Source organism: Vitis riparia, chromosome 4 (genome assembly GCF_004353265.1).
Source record: "Vitis riparia cultivar Riparia Gloire de Montpellier isolate 1030 chromosome 4, EGFV_Vit.rip_1.0, whole genome shotgun sequence".
Classification (NCBI taxonomy): Eukaryota; Viridiplantae; Streptophyta; class Magnoliopsida; order Vitales; family Vitaceae; genus Vitis; species Vitis riparia.
The window spans coordinates 24,407,473-24,420,463 of record NC_048434.1 but is presented as its reverse complement, the minus strand read 5'-3'; the positions used below and the strand labels follow the sequence as shown (position 1 = coordinate 24,420,463).

Here is a 12,991-nt window from a genome sequence, read left to right as displayed (position 1 = left end):
AACTTGAAATATAGGAGGGGGAGGCATCATCATGGCTTGGTTATGTCCCAATGATGATGCCCACTTGGCCCCTTTATATTATTTCATTCAGGTAAAGGGGGTAACCTCCCATTATCTCCAATCATTCTTATGCATTCCACTAATTTCAATCACTAGAAGGTTCACCCCCTAATGGTGCAGCCCAAATCCGGTGAAACATGTGTATGGGCTCAGACATCCCAAGCCCAGCCTAAATATGGGTTTGGGGTGTTTTAGACTTCTTCCTCCTGTACCAAACAGTGCCATCCAATCATAAATCACTCTATTACCCCCAAAAACAAATGCCATAACCGTTTAAAAGCGACAAAATGCTCTCAATATTGCAAAACTAACCTTCTATTTTTAATAGTCTCAAAAGTGACAGCCCATTTTCCCTTCCCTCCAACTATTACTTGGCCCCTTTTACCTTTTTTTATTATTTTTCAGCACATTTTCTCTAGTTAAAAAGTGTACTTTTTTCAACACATTTTCCCTCCATCTATTACTTCGACCTAGTTTCTCTCTTTTTCACCATATTTTTTCAAATTTTACACACAAATTCTCTTCAAATTTCTTTAGTTTAAAATGCTAAAAGTTATAGTCGGATAAACAGTGTATATTTATTATCTTTTTTATTTACTAAATATTTTTAAATCTTTAATGAGATGTAATAAATATTTAAATAAGTTTGAAATTGTTTTAATTTTTTAATATCATTTATAACTAGATACAAATGCATCTATACAAAATAAACTCGATACATATTAAGTTAAGATTAAATATAATAATTATGGAATAAATTTAAAATTAACATATTTCAAGTTTGTTTACAGTTAGCTTGATAATAGTTACGTTCAGGTGTTCTGTAAAGACCGTGGACTTAACTATCTTTAAGTTTGTACACAAAACAACTTAATAATGGTTAAGTTCGGATTAAAATATCAACTGTAGACATAACTTCATATGAATCTATACAAAATCAACTTGATACTTGTTAAATCTAGATTAAATATGATATTCTGGAATATAATTAGGTGGTGTTTGTTTTTTTACTTAATTTTAAATGGACCCTTAATGTTTAATAGTGTAAAATATTAGGTTGTTTGTTTTTATAGTTTTTTATTTCTATTAGGTATTAAAAAGTAAAGAAAAACAAATATGTTATTTTTTCTATTTAGAAAAAGTTACATATTTTGGCTTTTTTTATTTAGTAAAAAGTTTATAATAAGTCATGAAAAAATAGAAAAACAAACACTACCTTAAACTTAACATCTTTTAAGTTTATTCAAAGTTAACCTAAGAGTAATTAGGTTCAAGTATTTTGTGAATACTGTGGACTTAATTACCTTCAAGTTTGTGTACAAAACAACTTGATGACAATTAAGTTAAGTTTAAATTGTTAACTATGAACATAACTCTCAATGATTTTATACAAAATCAATTTGATACCTATTAAATCCATATTAAGTTTGATAAGTTTAGAATAGACACAACTTCTTTCAAGTATGTCCACAAATAATTTGTTGCTTAGAAAGTCCATAGTCATATTATTGATAACTTTAGAATAACCTTGTCATTCAATTAGAAACTTGCTATCATGAAGCTACATTTAAATTTATATTGACATATATCAAATTGTCCAATTACATATTTCACAATGTCCAACTACATATGTCAAAATGTCTAATTACATTAGCATAAATAATAAGAATGTCATTTTCTGGTAATTTAAATTGGTTCCATTTCTTGTCATGCTTAATCCATCTTGTTTGAGCATTTTGCTACATAGAATACAATTAACATACATGAATAAATAACCAATACCACGAGATTCATTATTATAAAAAGTTAAAAATGATAACAAAAAGTCAAACAACTTCTCAGTTAAAAAGCAAGTTTCAAATATGAAATCTGTATTTCCAATAGTTAGACCAAACAACCAATAATGGACATCCCAAAAAACTTCTACTGGAAGCTAATCAATCAAGATGGTTTGATTTCCCTGAAACTTCCATCAGAGGTGCTTTACCTACATTACCATATTACTATCTATACAAATGGTGAGGAAAGGGTTGTCTACACCGATTGTGTCACACTCAATTGATAGATTATGATTTTGGTCATTGTCCCGAAATTGAGACTTAATGTCATACAACTTCTTTCTAAAAATGTGTTCCTTCTTAGTAATGAAGATGACATTGTACAAACCAAGGGTGACATTAGTCTTTTTGAATGCTTATTTCCTCATATTCTTGAGAAGTAAAATCATCTCTCTATTAAACAATACTGCTAAGTAGAAGCCCTCCAATGGCTTAGGCCTAGATTCAAATTTTGCCAAAGAGAGGTCCCAATATGTGTCGACTTGAATGGAATTAATCTCAAAACTCTTAAATCATTTTCTTTTGGAAAACAACAATGACTTTATATCAAATTTACAAAGACACTAATTCATCCGATTATCGATTTCAATACTAAGGCACCGATTCACCAAGCTTTTGTTCCATGTTATTATGATCAAATAAGAATTTGGCTCCTAATTTACATAAACAAATGCATGTGACCAAATTTTTAGTACTCTAAGAGACACCTGAAGAAGTAAAATTAGCTACTTGAACCCCATTTTTACCAAAACAAGATGGGAAGTCTCTAATACTGACACAAGAGGAAAAACCCAAGATCTTCCTATTTCTTAACACATTGAATGACAATTTGGCCCCTTTTTCTGTTGTTGCAACATCAACTTTTTGTTTGGTTGCCCAAAAAACTAAGGAAAAGAAAAGGAAAATCAACTTTGGGTGCCACATTTTTCTTCAATTTGGAAACCGATGAAAGAGAAAATTTGTGGTTTCTTGACAAACAAAAGGAATCTAATGAAATAAAAAAGGGAACAAGGCTTAATAAAGAAAAGAATAAATGCATCATACTAGAATGGAAATAAAAAGAGAAGCGATGAACCCCATGCTTTGTTCCAAATGGCCATGAAAGAATCTAGTAGTGGTCTCAAGTCTCAAGTAAGAGTTTGGCTTGATGGGGAAGAGAGATGTGTATTTGTAATTGAAGAAAGAATAATTTAAAAAAAAAAAGGTGAAGAGAGGGAAATAAAATTAGAACGAGATGAGAAAAGGAGCAAAAGTAACTGAAAAGTATTTGTGTTCGAGTTGGGTCATTTTTTAGACTATTAAAAGTGAGGGGGTTAGTTTTATAATATTAAGGGAATTTTATCCCTTTTAATCGATTATCACAAAACAAATTAACCATTGTTTATAAAATATTTAATAATATTATTTATCTATTTATAATTTTATTTATTTTCTTTCTATTTTTTGAGATACAAACTTATTAATTAATGTTTATAATCAAATTTTACTCAAATAACTTTTTTAATAGATAAAATCTTTCTTGGGATATGATAAATCATTTTAGTTTTGAATGCATGAGCAATCTTCACTAATATAGAATTTAATTTTTTATATAATATTTAATTATAAAAATAAAATCCATTATAACTGGTCATATTAAACTAGTGCTTCTTTTTTAGATTCAATTAATTAATTAATTAATTGATTTTTAATTTTTTTAATATTCATTCATATTTTCTAGTAACGTGTTAAAAAATAAAAAATACACTGTAAAAACACAACAAAAAAAATACAATGAAGCAAACAATCCGATACTATATATTTTATACTATAAATTAAAATAAATTAAAAACAAATATCAAATAAACCAAAATATGATATTAGAACTTAGAACAATATAATATGATTTTAGTTTAATGATGTAATATTAACTGGATGGAAAATTAGACATCTGACTTATTCAATTTAGTACAAAACAAGTAGACTTGTGATTTTGAAATAAATAATAATAATTAGAAGATAAATAAAAAGAAAAAAAATGGAGAAGATACCATGAGATAAAAACAAAGAAGTTGAAAAATATAATTTTTAGTTTTCCTAATCAAATCAATAGATATTTTTACAATATGAAAATGCTAGCCACTAGAATTGGTAGTTGAAATAAATAATTTTATTTGCTAAAATTTTACCCATTAATATCTTAATACAAAAAAAATTATTTAGGTTATTATGAAAACTTGAATCTTTTTTCCTCCTAGTTTATCGTTTAATTAATTTTTTTTTTTAAATATCTGTAATTATTTTTAAAAATTTTAATAAAAAATAGAAAAATTAACAAAGTAATAATAATAAAAAAAAATTATGGTCTTCTAAGAAGTTTGGGCCTTAGACCGTTGCTTTCCTACACCTTGCCTAAAGGTCAACACCGCACCAAGGAGCAGTTTAGAGGAACCGTTAGTGGGGTTTTTAGGGATTTTAAATCAAGAGTGGTCTTAATCTTCCTCCTTTCAATCAACATATCCTAATAACTCGATAGCAAGAAGGTCAAGCCCATCACCGAGTGAACCAAGTTCATGTAGGACTTTTGGAACCTTGTTCCCAAGGGCCGCGTCTTCGAGGGAGTGGGGAAAATAAGGTGGTGTTTATTTTTTTAAATTTTTTATTGAAAGAATTTAAGATGTTTGTTTTTATATTTTTTTTATAATTTATTATAAATTTTTTATTAAATAAAAAAAATTAAAATATATAATTTTTTAAAATAAAAAATTTAATATATATATATATTTTTAATATTTAATAAAAATAAAATATTATAAAAATAAATAATCTAATATTTAACACTATTAAATATTAAAATTATATCTAAAATTCCACGTGCCACTTAGTGACATGGGTGGGAAGTAAAATGTACAAGTTATTCCATGACAGACCGAAATTAGGTCCCATGTGGAAGGTTGGGGACTCGGAGGCAAGCAAAGAATGAAACTGTTGTAACGGCTTGCTGCAAGGCAATGGATTCTCTCTCTCTATTGGGCATATGTTAAGTGTCGAGTGTGTATCCATGGTTAGGGTTTAAGCCCAATCCAGACTCCAGTTGCCTTTTTTGTTTGAAGATTTCATCATGTTTTTATTATTGTGTTTTGTATTTTTTACGGCACTAAGATAATTGATAATATGGAAAATTAAAATATCTGAATTTAAAATATAAAGGGCAAAAAAAAGAAAAGAAAGGAAGCATAAATTATTAAATATAGAAAAATAAAATAATTGAAATAATTAAGATAAAAGTGGGAAACAGAAGTGGTCAAAGGGGATGATGAAGTGTTGCCCAGACTTTCTGAGGAAAGCTCGCAAATTGGTAGGGTTTATAGCCACAACATCAGCGGCGGCAGCTTCACTCTCTTCCGCCACCTCTCCCAAGTTGTCTGCCGCATCCGCCATGGACGATCTTAAAACCCTCAACACCCGTCTCTGCATCATCGGCAGCGGTCCTGCAGCCCACACCGCCGCCATCTACGCCTCCCGGGCCCAGCTCCGTCCCATCCTCTTCGAAGGCTGGATGGCCAACGACATTGCTCCAGGCGGCCAGCTCACCACCACCTCCGACGTTGAGAACTTCCCCGGTTTCCCTGATGGTATTAACGGTAATGAAATCATGGATCGCTGCCGCGCCCAGTCCCTCCGCTTCGGCACTGAGATCTTCACTGAAACTGTCTCCAGGGTCGATTTTTCGTCCACTCCCTTCAAAGTCTTCACCGATTCCAAGACCGTCCTGGCCGATGCCGTCATCGTCGCCACCGGCGCCGTTGCCAAGCGCTTGCCCTTCCCCGGCTCCGGGGACGGCCCTGGTGGCTTCTGGAATAGGGGGATTTCCGCTTGTGCAGTCTGCGACGGTGCTGCCCCCATTTTTAGGGACAAGCCACTGGTCGTGATTGGCGGCGGAGACTCTGCCATGGAAGAAGCCACCTTCCTCACCAAGTACGGGAGCAAGGTCTATATCATTCACAGAAGGGACACGTTCAGGGCGTCAAAGATCATGCAGCAAAGGGCTTTGTCCAACCCTAAGATTGAAGCCATCTGGAATTCGGTGGTGGTGGAAGCCCACGGAGATGAAAAGGGAAGACTTTTAGGAGGTGTAAAGGTTAAGAACGTGGTGAGCGGAGAGGTTTCTGATTTGAAGGTTTCGGGTCTCTTCTTTGCGATTGGCCACGAACCCGCCACCAAGTTCTTGGATGGGCAGCTGAAACTTGATTCAGATGGGTATGTAGTGACGGAGCCAGGGACTACTAAAACCAGCACCCGTGGAGTTTTTGCTGCTGGAGACGTCCAAGACAAGAAGTACAGGCAGGCTGTGACTGCTGCTGGCACTGGTTAGCTACATTTCTACTCATGCCCCCTTGATCTTATGTTCATTTATTTTCCTATGGCATTGGTCTTTTCTAATATGGTATGAACAACATTGGAATACAACTGTTTTGAGCCTGTTGCCTGTGAATTCCATAGTGAAATGTTCTAATATAAATTGCAGCTTAGGATGATATTGTTTGGGCCTAGGTGCATGCACCTTTGGTTTGAGTTATTGGCTTAAACACCTACACACTGCACCAATTTGTTGCTACACCACCCGGTGGGGCACATAAAAATATTAATATTTTTAAATTTGGTCATTAACAAGGGTGTCTTAAATTTGATCATTAACAATGGTGCTCAAGCCTAAATGTCACATGGTTTTATTAACCGATCATACTTGCTTACAATGTAGAATCACCCCACATGCAACAATGAACTACATATGTGAATCAAGCGGATAAAGGCTAAAAACTTATTATTTCGTCGGTGTTTAAAAATATTACTTATATGGGGCAATAATTTGTGATATGCACAGGTTGGTTGGACTTAGAAGAGAAATGATGAGTGGCACAAGTGTGCTCCTTTAAAAATTGACAGCCATGCCCCTTCTTCACCACCCCCACCCCCAAAGATTATTGAAATAGAAAAATTGGAAAATCCTGTTAGGACAAGGGCTTCCGAAAATTGTAAAATCTCTCTTTGGCTTGCTTACATGATGGGGTATTTTGAAGTTCCCTCTGTTAATATGAGGGGTGGCGACGGAGAACTGAAAAGAAAGGAATTGGGCATGTTTTTGCAGATATTCTTCTTTTGTTCTTTCAGTATTTTTGATAATCTTCCCTCTTTTTCCATGGGTGTAACTTTTATATAATATAAACAATTCTAAGATCTAGAGCACAGATCTTTTTGTTTTAAGGATCCATCTAGTTTCTTTTTGCCCTTTTTCCCTTCTTTCTAGTTAGGCACATAAAAAGGTAAAAATTGATACATCACTCAATACTGAGTTGCATTTGAAGCTCATGTTTTAGCAAAACCCTTTTAATCAGTGCAGAGTAACACAATCTTGTAGTCAAAACTCACTTAGGACAATCCAATTTGTTTATGTAACCTATCCTCACAGAACTAGCTTACCGAGTATGTGAGATATTGCTTATACCTATTCCCTTTCCATATTCCATACAAATTCACCAATTCATGTCTCAAGAACATTGTCGGGGGCCAAGTGTGAGCCAGCTAGATAGCAAGTTTATTCAATTTTTAAAGAATCCAAGTCCAAGCCTTGATCTAAGATTCTCATTATTTTTGCAAACCAAGTCAAGCAGACCCAACCTCAGCTTAGGATCATGGGATGTCCATACATCTGAGGTTTATGAGCTTTGTTTTGTCTCCCTTGTTCTTTTTATCCATTGTGATAATAGACAGATGATTTAGATTTGGTCCCATCTAGGTTTTAATGCATTTGAGATAAGTTAGACAAGACCAACTGAGTATGATCCAGAATTGTACATGTTGGTCAACTGTACGTCAAGCTTGGAATATGATCTTAGTTTGACTAGCATATCTCAGCTCATTTGTTCAACTAGTAAACATGTAATCTTTCAATTCTCTATGTTCCATTGGTTATGGGGACTTGGTAATCAATTTTTATTGGTTATGATTAACATTAAAGCTATTTTAATCTTAAGCTACTTGAATCAACCAGATGGGAACATGGAAACTATTAAATTACAAATGTTTCATAAAGCATCCTATGGAAACCATTTCTCAATGCTCCAATTGTTTTTAGATAGGATCAATGCTCCAATTGTTGGTATTGGCCATTGCCTGTTTGCTCATTACAATTATAGTTTATTCTCATGAAACAACCTAACATAGGTTCTCTTGTTTCATCATGATACAGGGTGCATGGCAGCATTAGATGCAGAGCATTACCTGCAAGAGATTGGATCCCAGGAAGGTAAAAGTGATTGACTACCAAGTATCTGCCAGAGATCAAAATACATTTCATCAAAAGCAACTTCTAATTTGTAGAAGGAAGAACAAGCTCTTGCAGTGATCATCCCTAGGTGGTTCTAGGGGAATTATATTTGAAGTATTTCAGTCATTATTCTATTTCTTTTGTTAAAATTTATAATGCCATTTCATGCAAATCACATGTGACTCTTCTTTATGTTCATGCTGTTGGTTATATGGCAAGATAATTGAAATTTCAGACTCTTTGTTCATTTACAAATTTGGGAAATGATATGGATTTGAGAGCTTTGCTTAGATGATGATGCATTTAATGGGAGGCTGAATACTAGAATTATGGTTAGGGTCTAGCTATAGTATCAAAGGGCACTTTTTCGGTTCTGACTGACAAGACATCATCAATCAGATGGTGCCCTGTATACACTTTTTGTCATAATCTCATTTGTTTGTATTATACATTGGTCTCATTCTTGTCTCGATCTCACGATACATATTCAAAGGGCTAGATTTTTTATGTGGTAGGTACCAGTATGATGCCTTAGCATATTCCTTATGATTATAGTAATAGCAGAAAGAAATGATACACAAACGGAGATGGTAAATTCAGGTTTTTTTCTTTAAAAATAAAATAAAATTTGGAGTAACGATATTCAAATAAGACTTGACTTATATAAGCGATGCCATGATTTAACTAATGGAGAATGGGCATTAGGAGATTAGTTAGGAGTCAGGGCATGGTAGTAGATTAAGGAAATGCTCTTTAGAACTAATTTTAAGATCAATTAGAATGCTTTCAATGGCCTCTGCGGCCCCCAATAGCCAAAAAGATGACCTGAGGTAAGAAGTGGCCTGCTTTGCAGTGTGTCTGAGAATAAAAATAAAGTCCTTAAGATTAAAAGGCATCAGTCAAAATGCAGCAATAACCAACATGTAAGACAGTTCCTGTAAGGCTTTAACTCCGGTTTCTTTGAGAAGAGCTGAAAGGATTGATTCCGTCTTCGTCCCTTTCTTGAAGCTCAGCCCCTGCCACTTGTTAATGTTTGGTTAGGGTGGAGTGTTGTTATTTAGGATTTTTCTTTTCAAAAACACTTAAAACCATATTAATTTGTTTGGGGCATGTGCATAGCGGCCATTAACACACATGGACAACGCAAGGGTGTATTAACTAATGTAGCATCCAACCATGAACATACCCAGGTTGTGTAGCCTCATTTTGCAGTGAACAATGGGACAGATGAAGTTAGTGAAGTGAGACAGCAAACCTTTAAACAGGATCTAAAATCCCCTTTTTAATATGAGATGGCTTCTTCCTAAAATACAAGCTAATGACACTGCACATGAACACTACAGTACAGATGCACTGGCACACGAAAGACACCAAATACTGGAAAATCCCTTAATGCAACAAGAGGCATTACGAGACACACGATAAAACAACCCACGATACTGCCAACTTCTCTCCTCAACAATTGCTCTATAGCAGGCTTTTTTCCCTTTTTTTATTCTTTTATACATTTACCAAGGAGAGCCAGTCCCGGCATCACATGGTTCACAGTTTACATAAAAAGAATACACAACAGATCTTGTTGTTTTCTTCTTCCTTCACATGCCATCTCTTTGTTCTAGTCTTCAGCACTCAACCCACCGCCTCCTACAGCCCCCACCCAAGGGAAGAGCTTCTGTTGTATAAAAACAAAGTGGGGTATTTTTTTTGTTTTTGCCCCTTTAGGAAGCAATTTTAGAGACATCTCTGCTGGATCTGTTATATTTCAAGTGGCTCTTGACAAGCTGGCCGGCTGCAATGGCGGACATGAGGGAGAGTTCTCCAGCAAGAACAGAACCAGCTACAATGGTGGCCAAGAGCCTTGAGTTTGACCCTGGAGACTCTTTGCTTGCACCCTTTACACCTAGTAGGTTCAGGCAAGCTGACTGAGATGCCAGTTGGGTGCCACCTCCCACCGTACCCACCTGCATGCATCCATACCATATGTTTAGTCTAATATTTCTTTCTTAGTCTGCTACTACAAGCAAACATAACAGAATGGATGGTGTTGCTAATGATTTACCTCAATGGAAGGCATGGTGACTGAGATATGAAGGTCCTTCCCATCATTCACAGCTTCCATCATTGTGATGCAGTGGGAGCTCTCTACATTCTGAGCAGGATCCTGGCCAGTTGCTATATAAACTGCAGAGACAATATTGCTGGCATGGGCATTGAAGCCCCCAAGGGCGCCAGCCACTGCTGACCCTGTAAGGTTCTTGAGCATGTTAAGCTCCACCAGAGCAGCCACACTGGTCTTCAACACCTTCCTCACAACCTCATCCCCAATTATTGCCTCGCATACAACCGACTTCCCACGCCCTTCAATCCAGTTCACTGCAGCTGGCTTCTTGTCTGAACAGAAGTTTCCTGGGGCGATTCAAAAACATTGATTCAGATGGATTCAAACTTTAGCATGCATGGGACATTGGTAGAATTGGTCTGCCAGTTAAAATTTTACCGGAGATGCCGATGACATCCATGTCAGGGAAATCGGTTTGAAGGAAATCCAGGACGTTTTGGACTCCTTTGGAGACCATGTTCATACCCATTGCATCACCAGTGCTGCAGCCAAACCTCATGTACAGATTCTTCCCTGCAATGGCGCAATGGATGCCTTGCAGCCTTGCAAATCTGCTTGACCTGCAAATCCAAGTGAAACCCATCCATATACCACTTTCTGATGCCCAAAGTTAAGTTGAAAAACTATACAACATAACAAACCAGTAAAGCCCGCTATCAACATCAACAAGATGCCCACCACCCAAAATTGATTATCAAGAGAAAACAAAATAAAAAAGTGAAAAGAAAAGGAAATAAAAAAGATGAGCAAAAGCTCATAAAGAAAAGGAGCAGATGAAGAGGGTAAGTGATGGTGGAAAAGAAACCTGTTGAAAACAACGGCCAGAGTGTCGAAATTGATAGGGTCCTCGACAAAGAGCTTCAAGTCGGCTGCCCTGCTGGCGGTGGGAAACCTGACAACGGGAGCCCTGGTCATGCGGTCCCTCAACACCATGGAACTGGCTCCTCCACAAGTGAAAATGGCCTTACACCCCCTGTTGGTACTTGCCACCAGACACCCTTCCGTCGTCGCCATTGGCACCCAGTACTCCCTTCCGTCCAGCAGCAGCGGCCCCGCTATCCCCACCGGAATCTGCACGTACCCAACCGGCATCTCGCAACACTGCCCCAGTATCGACTCGTAGTCGAACCCATCCAAGGGCAGCCCCGCCAGAGACCTCCCTGTGGTCCTCTGCAAGGCCTCCCTTCTGATCGCTGCCGCTCTCTTACAATCACCCAGTTTTGACTCCAGCAAGTAGGATGGAACAGACCCCGCCACCACCGATCTGATCATCTCCTCTTCCTCCTCTGACGAAAAAACCGTCACAGGAGCAACATCCGCCACCTTCGGAGGCGGAGAACAATCAATGGCTGCCGCGCAAGGCCCGGGTCGACTGTCTTCCTCGAGGATGGCGCCGTGGGGCTCGTCTTCCGCGTCCCAAACATCACCCGAAGGCCGGGTGACCAAAGATTGGACGAAGTCCACGCCAAAGAAACCCAACAGATAGATAACAGACGCCAGCATGGAAACGATGGCAGCGATTTCAGAGAGGGTGAGAACATGCAGAGGAGTTGACGTACGGATCTTCTCCCTCCAACGGTGGAGGAGGAAGTAGGCCACGGAGAAAAACAAGGCGAAGAATATCCCATTTGTAAGGTAGAGAGGCAGTGGCAGTGCATCCGAGGGTTTAAGATGCTTCACTGGAGGTTCGCCTGCCGAGGTCGTTGATGATTGCCGGACTGACCTCATCGGAGGTCGCCGGCGAACTTCCATCACCAAAAGAAAAACGAGAAAAATAAATGGAAATAAATCCCCTGGAAAGAAGAAAAAGAAGAGAGAGAGAAGTGGAGGCTTGAAAGGAGAAGCGGAGATATAGGGACTCATTTATACAACATTCGAGTCAGGAATGTGAGTACCGACATTGTCGTTTTCTTAACATTTTCTTGACTCCTATAGATGGCAACCTCATACCTACCCATAACATGATCAAAATATTATTAGACTTCAAATAATATTGTCAAACTAAGAAATTTTAATATAAAATCCATATAACTTTGTAATTTCATAATGGGGAAATGGTTTTATTTGATTACAAGGTAGGCTGGTGGGTAGGCAGGAATTCGCCATTCAGGCATTGTGGGGTGGGGAGATTAACAGAGCAGAGCAGCTTGAAAATGGGGATTTCATTTTACTTGTCCAAAGCCATTGGAGTTGACTCAATTCCTTCTACTTTGACATTCTCCCCAACTCAACTTTGCATGTTGCATCAATCCATTCAAATATGAAATGGTAGAAAACTATAATCTATAGCATGTAAACGTGCCCATCTAATATCAAACGTTTTTAAAATCTATTTCAAAGTATGATTAGAAAGTGCAACTTTTTAAAAGTCATTTCAACCTTCTCAAAACTCCTTTTTACTAGTAGAATCTAATTGGAAGGAGAACCCATTTATGGTAATCAACTCCATACTAAAAGGCCATCTTACCAACCTAGGCTTAGTGACAAGGTTTTAATTACCCACCAAAAATGAAAGGGAAAAAATCTTCCTTCACTTTTGGGTCATTCACCTTTTCCATTTTTCATTAACCTGTACTTAATTTTTAATATTATTCATTCAATTTCACCACACACATCCATTTCTAATCATAATATTTTTGGTAAATATGTTTTCTTTCAAAAACTCAT

General features: G+C 36.8%; 2 protein-coding genes across 2 annotated transcripts; one reads left to right on the top strand and one right to left on the bottom strand.

The window, feature by feature from the left end:
- Positions 1-5,178: 5,178 nt before the first annotated feature.
- On the top strand, positions 5,179-8,497 carry LOC117913476 (thioredoxin reductase 2-like). Its single transcript, XM_034828462.1, has 2 exons — positions 5,179-6,247; positions 8,128-8,497. Exons 1-2 carry the CDS (start codon positions 5,191-5,193, stop codon positions 8,196-8,198), a joined length of 1,128 nt encoding a protein of 375 aa, XP_034684353.1. The 5' UTR covers positions 5,179-5,190; the 3' UTR covers positions 8,199-8,497.
- Positions 8,498-9,461: 964 nt separating this feature from the next.
- LOC117913554 (3-hydroxy-3-methylglutaryl coenzyme A reductase 2-A-like) lies at positions 9,462-12,155 on the bottom strand. Its single transcript, XM_034828552.1, has 4 exons — positions 11,130-12,155; positions 10,703-10,884; positions 10,265-10,611; positions 9,462-10,166 (listed from the first exon to the last, which is right to left on the bottom strand). Exons 1-4 carry the CDS (start codon positions 12,074-12,076, stop codon positions 9,924-9,926), a joined length of 1,719 nt encoding a protein of 572 aa, XP_034684443.1. The 5' UTR covers positions 12,077-12,155; the 3' UTR covers positions 9,462-9,923.
- Positions 12,156-12,991: the final 836 nt, after the last annotated feature.